We start from the raw sequence: 18,992 nt of genomic DNA on the forward strand, positions 1-18,992 counted from the left end.
CTTTTCCCTCTTATATGGTAATCTCCCCGCTTCTGTGTAGAAAACAATATAATTTCTCCTCTTTTGGGGTTGTTTCCCCCAGTCAACATCCTTATTGAGAATGAAGTCAGAGAATGAGCTTTGAATTGAGCTTTTTCAAGATGTTCAATAAAAAGGACCATCAATGATGTCGAGCCTCGTGTCAGGAGACCAGTTGGCACAGAAAAGGACAGGAGGAAATAAGTTTGACTTGCACCCAACTAAACCTTCTTCACCCAGTCACCTAACTTAAGAACTTCCCTTGCCCAAAATATATTACCGCCCTTCATGTCTGTCCCCACTACATGCACACACACACAGTATACATTTCAGTCAGTCAGTTGTTTGGTCACACAACTCTTAGTACAATAGCTTCCATCATACAAAATATATACAGTATATTCCTACTCTACTAACAACCCCATTTCTCTTCAACATATTGGGCTGTACGTAGTACACTCCAATCAGTCAGGGTATCTTAGGGTTAGGGTATCTAACATGAATCCCCATCACACACACACACACACACACACAAACACACACACACACACACACACACACACACACACACACACACACACAAACACACACACACGGAGTCAGTTATTCAGTCATCAAACAAGTGAGCCAGCCGGTCAGTCAGTGAGTCAGTCGGTCACCTCACTGTAATAGTACTTCTGTGCGGTCTCGCTGAGGGTCCAGCCTCCGGCGCGGAACTCCAGCACCTCGAGCAGCAGCAGGCGAGCCAGCGAGGTGAGGTCCTCCTGCAGCAGGAAGCCGTCGCGCAGCAGGCAGAACAGCTCGTCCATACGGCCGCCGTTCATCTTCTCCAGCTGATCACCCACGCGGTGCAGCGCCAACACCAGGCAGTCCACCTGCGGAGGCCAGGGGACAAGTTTACTATAATGTACTGCTATTAGCATGGTGCATCGCTAGCTTAGGTAGTCCACCTGTGGAGGGGGACAAGTTTACTATAATGTACTGCTATTAGCATGGTGCATCGCTAGCTTAGGTAGTCCACCTGTGGAGGGGGACAAGTTTACTATAATGTACTGCTATTAGCATGGTGCAGGGCTAGCTTAGGTAGTCCACCTGCGGAGGCCAGGGGACAAGTTTACTATAATGTACTGCTATTAGCATGGTGCAGGGCTAGCTTAGGTAGTCCACCTGTGGAGGGGGACAAGTTTACTATAATGTACTGTTATAGTGTGGTGCAGCACCAACACCACGCAGTCCATGTAAAGGGGGGTTTAGAGTCGCGCGTTCGCGGGGGTTCTGCACAGAGAATGAGCCACAGCGCCCCCCTGTGCAGCGACAAAAAGACCCCTGGCTGCAGTACACGCATGTTTCTCCCAGGCTGAAATGTCCGTGAGCTGAGCTATGCTTGAAGACGGTGATTGGTCAATGCGCTTACGGCAGTCCGGGGGGAACTCGGCCCTGATAGGTCAGTTGTGTTCTATTCTTCTACCCTACCGCGGAGGTTTGAAGGAAAACGAAAAACACGATGCAGATGACTTGGCAGGAAATCACTGGAGTTTACTTGACAGGGAGAAGAGAAACTGTTTTTTATTTCAGTAGTACAACTTCCAAAAAATCAATTAGAAATATCCATAAAAGGCCATCATGGAAATGATATGTTTGTAGTGTGGTAGTAGCAAAGAAGCCTCTTTGTTCTTTTGTAGTGTGCCAGCTAGCTCATTAAAAAAGGGTTCGCTAATGTCCTGTAGAGTTTGAATGGGTTTGGCTGACAGTTGCTAAGCTAGCTGTTAATTAGATAGGCTATCTATTGTATTTAAAAATGGCTTTTGTTTCATTTAACCACCTCAACTGTAAAACATGAATAAAGAGAGACTCTTGTATGCTATCATCCATGTCTAATTACGCCACAACTTTTTAAATTAATAGCAAGAAGCCTCTTTGTTGATACAGTATATAGTACAAGTAGTGTGGCTAGCTAGCTTCTAAAACAGGGTTCGCTAATGTCCTGTAGAGTTTGAATGGGTTTGGCTGACAGTTGCTAAGCTAGCTGTTAATATGGCCATTAGATGTATTGTATTTAAAACGGCTTTTGTTTGGCATTTTAACCACCTGAACTGTAAAACATGAATAAAGAGAGAATCTCGTATGCTATCATTCATGTCTAATTACGCCACAACTTTTTAAATTAATAGCAAGAAGCCTCTTTGTTAGTGGTAGAATTACGTTTCAGGTGGCTAGTCAACTAGCTTTGAGTTTGTAATGACTGATTTAGCTGGCTAGCTACTACTAGGCCCCAGGTGTGAATGGCCATTCATGCTGTCTATTGTCTTTTAAAATGGCGTTTGTCTTGCATTTAATCTCATGTAGTACTTGACCAAAAATAAACTGATGTTGTACCATCTAATTATGCCCCAACTTTTAGAAGTAGGCTACTAGTGGAATATTACGTTTTACATAGCCAGCTGATTAGCTTTGTGATTCATTCTAGGGACTGGGCTCAACTGAATGAGTTAGTTCGCCCCCTGTTGTCACGGAGGTGAATTGACGTCATTAAAATCTCCTCCTCCCTCCCCCCTTGCCCCACTCTTGAATTTTCGGCGGGAAAAAAAACACCACGCCCTTTCGCACGCATTCGCATGTAGGTCGACTATGAGGCAATACCCCCCGCTGACAGTACGTCTATGCTTTACCCCGCAATCGGCACCGCGTGACTATGCATCAGCCTTAAGGAGGGGGCAGCAAGAAGAGAGGGCTGTTAATATTAAATGCATTGATTTTAGTGTGGTAGACAACCACAGCGACAGCAATGTGTGTTATAAACCCTAGTGGTACACTATTGTGTGGGTCAGTTCTACAGCGTGTAAATGGAGCTAATACAGTATGCTGTGCCAGCAACAAGCAGACCACTTGCAGCGGGACAAAAGCAACAACAAAAGCTTATTAATGATGAATTATATTGCTTTTGAAAGAAATATGGATGTCTTGTAAACACATGCAGTCGTTTTTCTCCATTTCAGGCTATGTTGATTGAAGGTCCTTCTGTTTTTATTGTTCAGCAGAATATTTCTTCAGCTGTCATGAATCATTTAGTAGGCACATATTTCCTATGACATCCTCCTGAATGATTTGCTAGCGCCTCCATGCCACTAGTCTAGTTTACCTCCTCTTCGTTCCTGAGGGAGTCGGGCTGGGCCAGCTGGAAGAGGCAGTCATACAGCGGATGCACCAGAGCCATCATGGGCATGTTATTCACCTGAGGGGAACACACAGGAAACACACATAACAGGCTCATCAATACACAATACTCTTCGTGCTGTCATTTACTGAAGTATACTATGCGATCCGATCCGATCCGATGTAATGCATTACATTTCTACTGAAAGCAAAGCAAATGTTTAATCAGTCATGATGAGGCAATACAAGTAGTCAGATACTGAGCAACAATTTATTGGCTGTTTTCTGTATCAGTCTGTATCAGTCTTGCAATGTTTTGAAGTGCTTTTATTTAATTTAACATTAATTTGCTCCCGAAATATCCATGGAAGTAATTGAAACTTAAAAAAATTGCCGGATCGATTCTGGATCGTCCATGCCCCGCATCGATTCGGATCGCTGAATCGATCATTGTTGACACAACTACTATTTTCACATGGATTTTCAATTATTAGATTGTAACTACATAGTAATCAACCGAAATGTTAAAGAATAATCAAGCAGATACAGGGGTGTGTGCAACACAACCACCTTGTTCACCTACCTACTACCTACATAATAATAACGCGATGTGATGCTACAAAAGTAATCTTACACACGTACAGTATATACAGTAAAAGACCGTAAATTGTAGGCAGTATTACAGCAGAGATACACCAGCGGCGACGCGATTCAAGCGACAGAGTGTAGCAGCAAGCGATACGAGAGATTGAGGAGACTAGAGTATGTCCGTACAGGCAGAAGGCAAAGCATTCAAGCATTCCCATTGGCTGTGGTCACTGACCTCTATATAGTCATTGGCTGTCGCGGCTTGTCGCCGAACCGCGTCATAGAAAGTTGAAAAGATTTCAACTTCAAATTGTCGCGCTCGTCGCGCAAATCGCTCTAGTCTCCAGAATCGCTTTTGTCTCTCGACTCAATACAAAGTCAATTACTTCCGTCGCGCGACTCGCTCAGATCGCCGCTGGTGTATTTCTGCGGTTATGCTTACAATTATTAACATGAAGCAAACCAATGCGCTGTTCAAAACATAATCCAAAAGGTATACAAAGGTGGTAATGCAGTACAGGCTGCCATAAGTACGCTGTTTAACTGTGAAATCTAAGAGGTGTGTGTGTGTGGTAATAGCATTGGCAGTAGAAGTGTGTGTGTGTGTGTGTGTGTGTGTGTGTGTGTGTGTGTGTGTGTGTGTGTGTGCGTGTGCGTGTGCGTGTGTGTGTGCACGCGAGAGCGAGCAATATTGGTCCCGGAGGTACCTTGAGGTAGTCGAAGACGTTGCAGATGAAGGAGACGTAGCAGACCCACTCCTGGAGCGAGCGCTGCCGCATCTCCTCACGACCTTTGAACTCCACCTGCAGGCGGTTCAGCAGATTGCGACGGAACACACTGCCGTTGTTCTGCTTGGCCTCCGCCTGGAAGACACACACACACACACACACACACACACACACACACACACACACACACACACACACACACACACACACACGCGCTGATCATGAGGTTCACACGGCCATGGGGCATCTGTGTATTGCATTGACTATACACTTTGAACCCATATGCACACCTTCAAAGAAACACAGTTGTTTTTACATGATATAGCCATGGGGCTTCAGAAGTCTATTGCTTAAAACATGTTTCAAAATCTTTTCAGTGGTCCAATCAATATGCAACAGTGTGAAAGCCACTTCACCAATACCAAAGAGGGTCTCTATGTTTTTCTTCTTCTCTATGAGACAATTTCATTTCCAACTGCAGGATAACTAAAGAAAAAAAACAATTTGGTACTGCTAACTCAAGGTCAAAGTTGTCCTTATGATCAATTCTGCCATACTGAACCTGAACCTAAATTATAAACATGAAGTGAGCTGGTGGTTTTACAAAACACAGGTACTGTACGTTGTATTACAAGGATAGCACACGTTATAAAATATTGAGGAGATGAAAGGCAGAGCACCTACCTGTACAATGGTGTAGCAGATCCTTCCTGCTTCCTTGCTGAACACCTGGTCCTTTAGAGACTGATCCACGATCACATTGGACACCTTATCCAAGTCTACCGCACTGGGATCTGGCCAAAGAGAAATTAGTGTTGTGATGTCGACAGAGGGAAAAGAAACACATTTATGCCATTGACAGGGGTCTTATGTGCCTCATGTTCTCCAAAACATACACCTGACCTGGAAGGTGAAGAGCCTGACCTAGTATATCCAAGTCAAGTTGTGAGCAGTTACCTAGAACTTTATTGCCCCAATGGGGCGACTGTATTTGCCACTTGGAGCAGGCGTCACTCTTAATTATTTAAACTCTGAGGGTGCTGGCCCAATATGTTCAATTCAATGCTTCAAGAAGGAGGCTGCACCTTCCATTGCAGTGTTTTTTATTGCACAAACGCATTTCGGTGTGTGCCTTCTTTAGTGGGCGCACTGAAAAAGGCAGACACCGAAACGTGTTTGTGCAAAAAAATACACTGTTATGCAAGGTGTGACCTCCTTCTTGAAACAGCGACTGTATTTGCGGCACAAACTCTGGCACCAGACAATGAGACACTGACAGAAATATCAATCAGGTTGTGAGCAACTGAGCTCTGTACTGTAGAGACGCACGACACCTGCTTCACTGTCACTTCTCTTACCTTTCAGTGCTGTTTTCAGCAGCGTCTGGGTCTCCATGTCAAAAGACTGGATCTTGTACTCCTCCTTCCCTGAGCCCTCCATTCTGTGGCACCAACCGGACTCCCTCACCAGGGACCTCACATTCACTCAGCCTGTCAAGAGGAGGAGGAGGAGGGGACCTGGGCAGGACGACACAGCACAGCACACAAAGCAAGCCATTAAGAGGATGCCAATGGTCTCTTGAATGGAAGGAGAGGTAGGGTAACGGCAACCATGTCTGTCTCTCCCTCATAGAGCCAACGTGTAGGCTAGTGGAGGAGGGCCGTGCACAATCCAAGACACAACAGGTGCCAAATCAAAAAAGTACTTGAGGAGAAAAGGGGACATCTAATGCCTGGAGAAGATAGAAACGTTGCTATTTTCAATAAAAACTAACAGTGAAAATCCCCCTTTCCTTTCACAGAGAACTTCAGCTGGGAGTTCCACTGGTGCTGAAACCAGCAGACTGCCATCACTGTGAAAGCTCTGATTTATTAAACTAATATCAGTTCAGACAACATGAAGAACAAGCAGCCTACAGTATGATATGGTTGGTCCCTCAGGTGCCATGTTAGGGTGTATTAAACAATTGTATTACCTATTTATTTATAACCTTGTTTCTATTAGTTAAAGTGTTACATTTAAGTGATGATGATATTCCGTCCTAAACTGGCTTAAACGGTTTCTGTATTCAAGGCGTGTAATATATAATAATGGACATAAATATATAATATTGGTCAAAAGAGTTGAAAGTTCAACATACACTGCACAGTGAGTACAGCTGCACGTGGCAGCCTCGGTGATGTGAAATTGTGTGGTCATCAATCTAGGCTCATCCCCACAGGCTGCTGGTAAAGCGTATCTTTCATCGGGGGATAAAGGGACATGATATCAGCAGGATGACGAAAAGAATGCCTCTAAAAACAAGTGCAAAAGCATTGCATGCTGTCGTTAACAAGCCTTCAGCACAGCACACATACCGATTTCATGATTTACTATGTCCTGCTGCGATTAAATAATACCCTGAAAAAGCATTCCATCAAGATAGAATTGCAATTTTGCATGAATAAAAGTGTGTCTTACAACTGAGTCATAAAGGTGTAGCAACAAGTATTTCGGCTTGTTGGGTGACTGAGCGTGTGTACAGGCTTGTGCTCTTCACTTTCAAGTGTCAAATACTTCATTTTTAACATGATTTGTGTCCTATTGACTTTTGATGGATTTAAGTCACAATATTTTTCAGTTTCCCTATTAGAACACTGCCTTCACTTTTCTGATCAGAAACGACCGCAAGATCTCGAGTTGTGCTTCTAAATGTTGATGAAATAACATTTTACACTGCTGATTAGCTTAGCAAACCCTGGGCATTCTTCAAGCCAAGTTCGTATACCCAGTGATGATAACAAGCTAACCATGTTAAGCTAAGTGATGAAGTCTGTCTAGTGATAGTGCCCTTAATCTTACGCACTGTGACCAGTTATTCGGTGGCGATGAATAGAGATCCCAAACATATAATACTTACCAATATGTTGCACGATGCTTTCTCCCAAACAATAGCACTTCGGTCCGTAATTATCATCCGTAGAGTCAAGTATCTTGTATGTATATCACCTTATCCAACTCAGCCCTAAACTCGGCAAACTCCGCCTCCTCAAAGCTGACAGCTTGACGCCCCCCAGTGTTCCAATTTAGAACAGCTTCAGTGTTTCTGTTACAGCAATGATACAGTAAGTAAGTCTTATGTAGACCTCCTTGTGTTACAGCAATGTTTATACAAGGATAATAGCTATAGTATTACCAAAAGTAGGCTATTTGGTAATATGCCTTGACCCAGATATGAACTTAACTGCCACCCCATTTCTAACCCATAAAGTTCAATATGATATGAGTCCACCTTTTGTAGCTATTACAGCTTTCATCTCACCTGAGCAGTCTGTTTAGGGATATTTTTTTCTCTTCCAAAATGACTGTGCACCAGTGCACAAAGCAAGGTCCATCATGGATGAGTGTGGTATAGATTAGCTTGACTGGTCCTAACCTGAGAACACGTTTGTGATTAATCACAGCAGAGACTGAGAGCCAGGCCTTCTCAACCAACATCAGTGTGTGACCTCACCAATGCGCTTTTGGAAGAATGGTCAAAAATGCCTGTAAACCTACCAATGAACCTATAAATGGCTACCAATAAACAGCCTTCCCAGATAAGTTGAAGCTGTAAAAGCTGCAAAAGGTGGACGATGTCATATTGAAACAAATGGATTAGGAATGGGATGGCACATAGAGTCAAGGCAGGTTAGTGAATACTTTTAGTAATATTGTATCCAGCAACAAATGATATTACCATATAAGGATAATACTACTGATACAGAGTAGGGGTAAGGAGCAATCCTGGACTAGCCTACAGTATTCCAAAGTACATCTTCTTAAAGGTTTTGGTGGAAAACACTGCAAATAGTAGTGAATGGGGCATTCAAATATATCAGATATCATTTTTATACTGCTAACCAAGCTCAAAATAAGTGAAGTCTTTGCAGTCAAATTGAGGCACAGAGAAGTTTCTACACATCACATTTTGATCTACAGAAATCTATCTGAAATAGTTAGTAAAAAAAAAAAAAACAACAAATATGACACCAGAATAGGCTTTATTATTTTATTTACAAAAATATGTCCTATTACATGGAACTGCATATGAGTCACATGGTAAACAATAAAAACGTGGTGTTACAGCAGTTCAGAAAAATGTCTGTCCACATACATAAATATTATAAATACCGTATGATGATACTCAAAAGGAATAATATGACAGTGCACAATTAGATGCGAAGAATAGTCCAATTTTAAACAGAATGGTGTCAGTATTAGGTTTGCGCACAAGTTATGTTAAGTCTTGATTAATTTTCTCAATATTCCAGTTGCATACTGCTGTTTCACATGTGTAAACAGAACTTGTGTTTAAACCAAATATTGAGAATATTCCGTCTGAATATTCCGTCTGAAATCAGAACACTCCATGCATGCAACTGCACTCAGTGAAGTAAAAACCAAACCCATACCCATATTAATAGCAAAGCATGATAATAGTGCATCAAATATGATGCTTGAGTGGACGTGAACTACTAGTTTGATATGAAAAGCCTTTGGCTCAGTCCACTTTCAAAACTTAAGCACCATAAACAAATGTATGCTTTCAGACATCATTATTGGACAACAAGTATTTTGTGTAAATGTCAGAACATAGAAATGAAAACCCATGTACAAGGTGAATTGTAACATTTGAAGCAAACTGAAGCATCCTCCCCACTGATAAATGTAAAGATCTGTGTACAAGCCTGATGTAGTACACAGATAAAGTGTCACATTGACCGAGAAATATACTGAGATGATAATATGAGGAAGACTAAATGATGAGGAGGAAAATAGGTAGATTATAGAGTGGTGTAGAAACACTGAACCAAAGTAAAGAAATGTCAGGAAACCAGGGCAATTGTGGATGCCGCCACCTGCATTTGAGTTTGAGGCATGGGCCTGACCTTTGACGACATTTAAAAACAAAAACACACCCAACAGACCTATTGAACATGGACTGAAGATTTGCTCTTTTAAAAATAAGTCTTGGACTTCAGTTGTTCCTTTCCCCCCTCAGGTTTACCAATTTTACGCAAATATTCCAATATAAACCATCTTTGCAGGCCGTTAACTGGGCAGTAGTGGCTTGTTATTGTGAGCATGGTCCCTTTCTTGAACACTGCCGTCACCATGACTGCCCTTCTCATGTACAATGGGTGAAAAAATGCTTTCAATTTGTAAGACCCAGACTAAGGTAATATTTCCTGGACCTCTCCCTTATGGTAACTGCCATAATATACAGTAAATGGTTATTTTAATGACCCTTAAAATATGTTCACAGTCCTTCTTGGAATACTACAAACAAGGCCACTCAAAAGGATTCATTACATTTTCAGAAAATATGAACATTTGTTTAAATAGCTATTTTAAGGCCTGGGAACTTCACGTTAGATTAACCATCATTGTGTGACTTTGTATCCGTGTTTTGACATTATTTTGCAGTGTATCTGTATTGCCATGTTTTTCATCCAAAATAAGATCTCTTTTACTTTCTACATGAACTAATTTAGTTAAACGTCATAGGCATTCTCAATGTATGATTAATTTAGACAAAAGTTCACCGTTTTGGAGGAGTATTTTGCTGCATTGGTCTAATTTTGGTGTGCATCAAGTGGTACTTGAATAAGAAGATGTGTGTAAGCATGACCAGCATCCCTTCAAGATCATGGCCCTCCTTATCTGTGCGTGATTCGGAAATGTTCAGACTCTCCACTTGCCCTCCACTCAGCACACCATTTTAGAGGTAGGTAAAAAAAAAAAAAATTGTCAAGTCCTCAACGTCTACCTTTGAGCCCTTACTCTTCCTCCTTTCAGTGTTCCTTTAGTCGGATGAGGAGATTGACAAAGGCTTCATAGGTAAAGAAGGTGAGGCCTGTGGAGACAGCAGCCTTCACCAGACTGGGGGACAGGCCTTTGAAGAAGCCTCTGAAGCCCTCCTCTTTGGCTATAGACGCCACACAGTCCACAAAGCCCTGGTATGTTCGCACCTGCAAAAGGCAAGGGGATAAACAATATAGCAATTTTTATGTACAGCAAGTTATAGTATAATTGGAAATGTGTTCATTAAGCAAGTTCACATCTACTGTAAGCCTTTTCTAATTAAAAAGGAAAACATACTGAGCCTTTCAAGTTATCTGGACAAAGCATTTACCTTGACAACTTGGTAGTGCAACCAGTTTATGCTTCAAAATCAAACTAAAATGTCTACTACACTTAAATCCTTTCTGTTATTTCCAAGTTATTGCCAAGCTCTCGCTCCAACCAGTGTAAAATGCATATTTATATTAATTTTAGGCACCATTCTCTCATACAACAACACATGCGGCATCATCCACTCTGATGACACTCAGCAATCATGTAACTCACTTGTCCAAAGTGTTTCCTGGCCTCCTCAAAGCCGGCCACTTGTAGCCTCTTCTTGAAGAGGTCAAAGGGGTACGTGAGGGTTTTACTGATGACCCCGGCCAGGCTGCCACACATCAGACTCTGGAGACCCCCTGTAATGGGTGATGGACAACACACTTTTAGAGAAAATGTACAACTGTGACTGTCTAACTTGATTGTGAAATAAGTTATTGTGAAATTCATATTTATTGTGACACACTGCAGAAGTAAGTGTTGTGACGGTAACTGTAGAGAGTTGGCAGTTACAGCATTTTGTCACTAAAAGACTTTTAAATTGATTCCTGCTTCAGTCTGTAAAGTGTGTACAGTACACATTTTTACGTATCGGTCCAATGTACACTAAAAAAACAGAAAGACATAAACCTTTGGACTTTTTCAGAGTTGTGCGACCCTGTAAAGCCTGCAGTTTGACAACATTTTGTTACTAACACGCAGCTGTGACTTAAATCTGCAAAATATGTTAACTTTCTCATGTAGTCACGTAACACTTAAAAGGTCAAAAGGTCAACGAGACACAAATACTTGTACTCCATCAAGTTGTGCAACCCTGTATACAAAGACTGCAATTTGATATTTTGTTAAACACCGTAAAACACTGCTGGGACTGACTCCTTCTTTCATGTACTTTTTTTATTCAAAAGGTCAACGAGAAGGTCACAAACCTTTGGACTCTCTGGAGCTGGTGAGGCCCTTGACGACGTTGTAGGTGAAGAACTGCAGGCCGGCGTAGGGGAAGACGGCCACCAGAGTTGGCACCAGGCCACGGTAGAATGTAAACAGGCCCTCCGTACGGAACATGCGGAACACAGCGTGCCTCAGGTTGGGGTAGATCTGCAAAGCAAATGTAGTGTATGTCAAATGTACGTACACGTACAAGGCATGTAACTTAACTTAAAGTAAAACTACGTGATATTCCTCTGTACACCCTACAGGTAGCACATGTAAGTGGAATTATTTCTAAATCGACCAACTATAGCTGTTTTTCTGGCGGGCCAGAAAGATACAGGTGCCCATTTCCCGTACCTTTCTGATTTTTGGTGTAAATGAACACATCAGTCTGTTCCAGATTACTGTGGGTGTGAGAACCTACACTGTGATGGTTCTCTGTTGACCTGAAAACACCTTAAGAGACAACCCCACCCTTCAAAATTACTTGTATCCGTTGTAGAGCATGGAGGGCAGCCCTTCACCAAGAAGTGTCTTTCTTTCACAGTGTTAATAGTAACAGTAAAAAACAATATTTTAAGGCTGAGGAGGAGTTGCAGCTTACTTTAGGCTCTCCCTGGGCGGCGAAGCGAGTGCGTAGCGTGTCCAGTGGCTGGCAGGCGACGGTGGCAGAACATGCTGCCAGCCCCCCGCACACAAAATGGACAGCCGGGGTCTGGCAGCTGTAGGAGGAGTTCTTGTGGACAACTTCTGTGAGGGCCTCGAATGTGGAAAACTGTCAATGAGAGACAAAATATGGACAATGTCACTTCGGAATGAAGTCCAAACTAAAATGTATACGAACTAAACTAAGATCAAATTAGATAAAACTGAGCATAACCAATAAAAAAATGCATGGACTTTCTCATTTTGATGTACAGTTATTAACCAGTTTTGTTCCTTGACATTGTACAATGAAACCGTACACTAAACAAATTAAGAGCTGAGTAGTATATCTGGTTTTTGACTCAAAACAAAACCCAAACCCAAAACAAACACCTTAATCTTAGCAGCAAGCAGAGTAGAGCGCTGCTGCGGTTGACTGTGGATGACATTTACGACTGTGGTACCTGTAATGTAATGTAATGTAATACCTGTACGGCCCCGAAGCAGATGGAGAGGAGCTGTGCGGGGACGTGGCCCTTCCAGAAGGCAGGGAGGCCCTCCTCTCTCAGGATGCGGCGGCTGGCCTGCAGCAGGCCCCAGTACTTCCCCTCCTGCCGCTGCCGCGACACCTGCTCAATCTGGAGCTGAAACAGGCAAGACAACTTCATTTATCGAGACCATATCATACACTAAAAGGCGACCTGATATGCTTTACAAATGATAATGGAAAATGAATGACACCTGCTCTATTTGGAGCTGCAGGCACAAGACAACCATAACACCTACTGTGTGGATACTGTAACAACCATAACATTACACCTACTGTGGGTACTGTAACAACGAACCATAACATTACTCTGTGGGTACTGTGGTACCTCAGCAGGCAAAGGCATCCATACAGTATATGTGCTTGCTTGCATGCTCATGGGGACCTAGTATTGGTGGCAGTCCAAGACAGATGTTTCAAACTATCGACACGCCAACCATAAAACCACTGTTCTGAAGGTTGCTTTAGTCCGGGAAAAGTCACGTGACACATTACCTACGAAACAGCAACTGCACATCAAGTGCATGTAGTGCTGATCTAGCGTTGCCCATGGGGGCTAGGTTGTCATATTTGCTCCTGTTTCTACTGATGATATGTGTAACTCTTTAATCACAAGACCAACTTCAATGCCTCAGGCCAGAAATGTTCTCACATAACTTATTTTTTGCCAGATAATTCTGGGCATAGACTTGATAGCATTAGAAAAATAAAGACCATGCAAAAGAGATCTGGATGGGAGTATTTTCCAAAGAGTCTGTTCGCATACTTGGGCTTGGGGTTTTTGGGTGGAAAACGTGACTCACTCTACAAGGACACACCCATACAGTTCTGAGCAATCCCATGTTTTTCAGGAGGCACCATTCCCACCAGAGCTTCTTTTTCGACAAAATGTCTTTGCCCAACCATATGTTCAGATGCAGTATCTATTTCAGGGCTCCTACCTGGAATCTGATTTTGATGACGTCCAGTGGGCTGATGAGAGCGCGTGTCACCATGCCAGCCGCGGACCCAGCCAAAGCGGCCTCCTCATGACTGAGCACGGCTTTGCTGGACCCCGGGTCATAGCCCACCATCCCTCGACTGACTCCAAAGATGGTTTAGTCCTGAAAGATGTGTTTTAAAAATCATGAAGTATGCACAAAACATGGATCCGCACTGGCGGCTGGTCACACTAAACGTTGTGTCAACTCAACGATAGCACTGTCACGTAGAGTAGTGTCGGGGACCATCGTTAGTAGTAGACAGTCTGCATACTGCCAACTTTTCAGGTATTTGACAAGTCACACGACGAGGTCATTCTGGGTACTGTACTCTACTGCTATGTTGCCTAGTTTAACCTCCATGAGTCTCCCTCTATCCTGCCACTAGTTTGATAGTTGAATGTCGCAAATTTAACAGGGTACTCATGTGACCAAACCTGGCAAATCGGTTTCAGTCATGTTTCAGTCACACCTATTTTCACATTCTTGACAGCTATGGTACAGTACTGGCAGTTTTGTCTGCAGAAGATAGACTGCTTACCTTCGAGTACACCAAGGTGACACAGCTGTCTCTGACGTTAAAACAGTCGTTGAAGTGTGGTCCACGTCGACAAGACAATTCTTCAAAAACGCTCATTCATTATATGTGAGATAGCCTGCTAATTTACTTGTTTTATGCTGTACATAACGGCGAAATACAGCACACTGTCACATCAAGTACAGAAACTAAAGAGGCAGGACCACTGTGTGGCGAGCCTCCCCACGTCACTTCCTGATTGAGAAATATTGCCAAAATAAAAGCTGTGCCAGAATAAGAGTTGCTGCTTGAAAAGATTTTTAAAAAGTCATTGTAATATGATGCATATTCATTCATTCTTCTTTTTATTATTCAATAATTACAATCGATTATGTGAAATTGAATATTTCATTTAATTCAGACAATATAATCATATACATAAAACCAAATATTAGGCCATGTGTACAAAGTCCTACATTTCAGAGAATGCTATTCAGTGTAACCATACAGATTTCAACCGAGCAGGGTGTTAAACATAAATCATGGATTGTATGAGGAGGAGACCACATTTTCACTATGATCGTTGCCAGAGCTGAAGCCCAATTATTAGGCTACGTATGTAAAAGCAGAACAAAAAAACATCTAACAAGTACCACTGAAAAGAGAAAGAAAACAGTGCAAAAACACAGTGGGCATTGTGTGATGGACAGTCTTGAATCAATGTAAATACAAGAAAGACTATAATGCACTTATAAGTTCAGATGCCAGTACATGCATTGTTTACTGTACTTAATCTCAACCAGTCCCTTTAAGGATCCACTAAAGCAAATGTACTGATTGAATCAAGAGGGATTTCCTGTTTTTCACTGGAGTCTACCTCAGAATGGTTACAGAAACTTCACATTATATCATACAGTATTTACACATTTTAATACTGCAGCTGTCTGCAGTATCATCAAAGGCATTTTAGTATCAGGCTATGTGTTTGTATGGCTATTTCATATTCATTTTCTCTGGCTTCAAAGGGGATGTGTTACAAATAATGTCCATTTTGTTGTAGTGTATTTTGAATATGGAAAAACAGGAGCTTTGAAATAGTCCTATTCCATCGGACTGCATTTGTAACCAGTGTTTCTCATAGGCAAACAGAAGTCCGTGTTGAGCATGATAGACAGGCAGCATAATCATAGTACCACAGCTGCCATGCCTACCTTCCACACCAAACAAAGCATAATGACATGGATTCATATGGCATTTACAGTATTCATGACATTTACACCATATTAACATATCTGTGAAGATTGCTATCCATCAAAGTCATGTTAGTCATGGTCCTCCCCTCAGGACATGGCAAGCCTTGGATGCCAGGTGAAGTGTTTTCAAGCTCAAAAAACAAGTCTAGTTGTTACATAATATAGCTCTTCACATTAACAGCACATTGACATGTCTAGAGAGAGACCATTGGAGTCTCCTGGAAGTCCATTGTACTGGAAGCCCATCTCCATACTCCATGAGATGGCGCTATAGAGTCGGCAGTCACTGTGAAGGCTCTGATGGCTGTGTAGTCACCAAATCTGGGTATTTGTTAAAGGCTATTTGCAACCAAATGAATTTCTAAGAAACCAAACACAGGAGCAAATCTTGATGGAAGTCAACATTCTGTAATATACGATATTCAATATTCAAGCAACTGTGCATGATTTACCTTAATATCATGGCCACTGCCAGTCAGTGAACAGTCTGGGATGATGTTGGGGGAAAAAACAGTTCAAATAGATATTGGAAAAGCAGTCTGAATATACAGTACAATACAATACAGAATACAGGCTTTGGAAACCAGTTTGAATATTAACAATAGAAACTGACATCACTATGTACAATAAACTGACATCACTAAGTGCACTGGTCAATTAACTATTCACGGCGTACAAATGGATGGCTATCACCAGTCACTTGTTAGCACTGGGGGGAGATCGGAGTAACCAGGGAAGTATTTCAAGAACCTGGCTCAGTACTAGTAAACCTGGTTAAGGTAACTTGGATGTAGTGGTAATAGAAAAGCCTGCAGTGCTCATAGTTAAAATGCATCTGTAGGTTTACCACTTCTGCTAGACTAACTTAGCCAGGTTTATTACTCAACCATGTTCTTGGAATAACCTCTTGGGGGTGTTTAATCGGGACAGCTCATCTGTGTGCTTCTGACAAATACTTGCCTTCATCTCGGCCTCTAGAAACTTAAATATGTTTCTGTCTCCTTTGCAATATGAATCCTCTTATATATGAATCCTATGAATCCTCCTCTTACATGATATTTCATCAGGGCTGGACTAGTAATATGTCAAACAGGGCATTTTACCAGGGGCCAGTACTGTTTTTTGTTGTTTTTTCTTCTTCTTAGGACTGGCCAACAGTATAGACACCAGTGGACTGAGTCAAGTAGCATACAGTACCGAAACAGCTTGTATGTGTGAGGGACCAGCTTAAGCTAACAATGCCCATGTGTTTTTTGGTCCCAGTCCAGCCCTGCATCTCATCGTCATTCCAGCATCTTACTAGCTTCACTTTCAGCCATCTTGATGAAACTCTATTCCTTGTATAGTCGTTAAGAAGCCTGAGATTTTTTTTTTCATACAGTACAAGCAGTGCAGTGAGAACAATTTACAGAAAAGCCGAACTACACATAACAATCTCTGTACGGGTGACACGAAATACATGGTCTCCATTATATGTCTTCAGTGTCTACGTTGTGTCTCCTCCTCTGTCAGTCTCTCAGCAGAGGTGTCATAAAACCTGTTGAAAAAGTGAAAACCATGCCACAGTTTTCTTCCTCACAGATGACTTCACTCAGCAACTGGTCTGTCTGTCTAGAGTACTCATTACGATCAGCTGATTCAGACAGAATCTGTTGGATCAAATTAGGGAAGGCTTTTTACTTTCAGAACTCCAGGTCTGTCTCTTAGACAGCACCATCCCTGATTCAGTAGCATTGCATCACCCAGTGGTTGTGGTGGTAAGCAGCCAAGGGGAAGTTCAGATGTCCAGAAGTTCATTCTGGAATTTTCCAGAATGAACCACAGAAGAAACGTTCTCCTGGAGGAACTTAAACGGTCTCCTCCTTTCCTTCTCTCAGTCATACTCTCACTCTCACTCTCATTCGTTCTGCAGAAAGCTGGGTGGGAAGAACCCGAGGTCTCCCACTCTCTCCCTCACTCGTTCTGCGAAGAGCTGGGCCAGAAGAAGAGACTGGGCAGCCGGTAGGAGGAGCCGCGGCGGGCGGAGGTGTCGGGCAGCGTGAGGGTCTCGGGTGCGGACTTCTTGCGGGGCAGGTCCTTGGGCAGGGGCAGGAAGTCGGGTGGCTCGGTGGTGAGGGGGGTGGAGGGGGCGCTGGAGGGCCCACAGGAGGCCAGCGGGGTGTTGCTGATGGTGATGGATGGTGGGAAGGAGCCGATCTTCTCGTTGGTGGCCTCCTGCGTGACGCGCTCGTACTCACGCACCTCCTCCATCGACATGTCTGCAGGGCACAGCAGAGACACACAGTCACACTCTGGTCATAGCAGCACAGATTATACTCATGCACATCTCTGATCCAGATGAAGTGTAGGAGCTTGAGTAAAAAAAATGAAGCTCAGTAAATGGAAATCTGCGCAACTGGTAGTGAGTTCTATATCTTTGTCAACACCAACCCTTCCAAAACACAGATCAAACTCTCCTCTGTCATCAGGAATAAGATGTTTGTTTGTACCTCTTCCATTCTTCAATAATCATCTGTGGGACATACTGTACGTAGGGGGGTATCACCAAAAATATTGACTTCTCACAGTCACCAAATAGTTGAGAAAACCATTTTGAAGTATCACTAAATCATGGCTCTGACCATGACACATCCACATGTTCAATAACAGCTTTGCTCCAAACACCTACTGTTTTATTTTTGCACATCTCAGTCATTCAGATGTTGGATTCACAAATGTGAAACAAAACAAAAATGGAAATTTCTGCACCAGACAGCTTCTATCTTCTTGCTTTTTTCAAGCGATATTTGGGAATTAATTATGCAAGAACAGCCGCAAAGCCAGCGAGCAGGGATTAAAATGTTCTATACTACCAAACAGCTCTTCAGCACACAGCCACACACCAAAAAACATTGAGTGACACTAAAGGTATTCTTTCATGTATCTGCTTTTTAGTGCAATGTGACATTTAATGCCCCCTGACATTTGAGAAGCAGGCAAAATTGATTTTTTAGCAGCCTTTTATAAAAGAGTTTAGAGTCAATAGTTTGACAGTTGCTTGAAGAACATTCTCAGATCATTGCAAATCATTGAGGAACATATTTTAAACCCATTAGTTAATTTAATTTTTACAATTAAATTAACTGAGTTTAAAAGATGAATTCCCTCATATGCCCAAGTCATCAACAATGATTACAGTGTTCAAACTCTCAGTATCTTCAAAGACACAACTGTAGTAAAACCCTCTTTCTCCACTTGTAAATAAACATAAAGAGTGAACACGCATTCATTTTGACATGGAAAGACTTACCAATCCATTCATCCACCCAAGCAAAGGCCTGCCTGTGACCCAAGAGAAGGACATCCCTGATCATCTGCAAGTGGAAGGACAAAGATATATAGTAAGATAATAGTAGGATTCTATGTTCTAGCTCTACCTGTATGCTCTCTGGTTCAGGTAAGTAGATTTTAGGAAAGCAGAGATCCCTAGATACCTTTTCAGTTCAG

General features: G+C 42.4%; 3 protein-coding genes across 3 annotated transcripts in view; all 3 read right to left on the reverse strand.

Annotated features, from left to right (window-relative positions):
• Positions 1–580: 580 nt before the first annotated feature.
• mif4gdb (MIF4G domain containing b) lies at positions 581–5,994 on the reverse strand. Its single transcript, XM_063191355.1, has 5 exons — positions 5,846–5,994; positions 5,172–5,281; positions 4,467–4,622; positions 3,158–3,250; positions 581–893 (listed from the first exon to the last, which is right to left on the reverse strand). The coding sequence occupies exons 1-5, from the start codon at positions 5,925–5,927 to the stop codon at positions 666–668; spliced, it is 669 nt and encodes a 222-aa protein (XP_063047425.1). The 5' UTR covers positions 5,928–5,994; the 3' UTR covers positions 581–665.
• A 2,509-nt stretch (positions 5,995–8,503) lies between these two features.
• slc25a19 (solute carrier family 25 member 19) lies at positions 8,504–14,460 on the reverse strand. The gene is made up of 7 exons (XM_063216710.1): positions 14,278–14,460; positions 13,698–13,859; positions 12,698–12,853; positions 12,169–12,339; positions 11,561–11,729; positions 10,860–10,990; positions 8,504–10,480 (listed from the first exon to the last, which is right to left on the reverse strand). The coding sequence occupies exons 2-7, from the start codon at positions 13,827–13,829 to the stop codon at positions 10,304–10,306; spliced, it is 936 nt and encodes a 311-aa protein (XP_063072780.1). The 5' UTR covers positions 13,830–13,859; positions 14,278–14,460; the 3' UTR covers positions 8,504–10,303.
• Positions 14,461–17,362: 2,902 nt separating this feature from the next.
• The window catches only part of pitpnc1a (phosphatidylinositol transfer protein cytoplasmic 1a), a 52,288-nt gene continuing 50,658 nt past the window's right edge, over positions 17,363–18,992 (reverse strand). The window contains exons 8-9 of the mRNA XM_063191367.1: positions 18,796–18,859; positions 17,363–17,764 (exon numbers count right to left, since the gene is read on the reverse strand). Of these exons, the coding sequence (XP_063047437.1) occupies positions 17,460–17,764; positions 18,796–18,859 (369 nt within the window). The 3' untranslated portion in view covers positions 17,363–17,459. The remainder of the gene's footprint in view (positions 17,765–18,795; positions 18,860–18,992) is intronic.

This window comes from Engraulis encrasicolus, chromosome 2 (assembly GCF_034702125.1).
Source record: "Engraulis encrasicolus isolate BLACKSEA-1 chromosome 2, IST_EnEncr_1.0, whole genome shotgun sequence".
Lineage (NCBI taxonomy): Eukaryota > Metazoa > Chordata > Actinopteri > Clupeiformes > Engraulidae > Engraulis > Engraulis encrasicolus.

What these genes read in the sequence shown, in the direction of transcription:
- mif4gdb (XM_063191355.1), bottom strand. Translation starts at nt 5,927, where the DNA reads ATGGAGGGCTCAGGGAAGGAGGAGTACAAGATCCAGTCTTTTGACATG. An exon ending in TCTGCTACACCATTGTACAG is followed by an intron (nt 4,623 to 5,171) that starts GTAGGTGCTCTG and finishes TGTGTCTTCCAG; the next exon opens with GCGGAGGCCAAGCAGAACAA. An exon ending in CCCTCAGGAACGAAGAGGAG is followed by an intron (nt 894 to 3,157) that starts GTAAACTAGACT and finishes TGGCCTCCGCAG; the next exon opens with GTGGACTGCCTGGTGTTGGC.
- slc25a19 (XM_063216710.1), bottom strand. Translation starts at nt 13,829, where the DNA reads ATGGTGGGCTATGACCCGGGGTCCAGCAAAGCCGTGCTCAGTCATGAG. An exon ending in TCTGCTTCGGGGCCGTACAG is followed by an intron (nt 12,340 to 12,697) that starts GTATTACATTAC and finishes TCTCATTGACAG; the next exon opens with TTTTCCACATTCGAGGCCCT. An exon ending in CAGCTCCAGAGAGTCCAAAG is followed by an intron (nt 10,991 to 11,560) that starts GTTTGTGACCTT and finishes CACCCATTACAG; the next exon opens with GGGGTCTCCAGAGTCTGATG.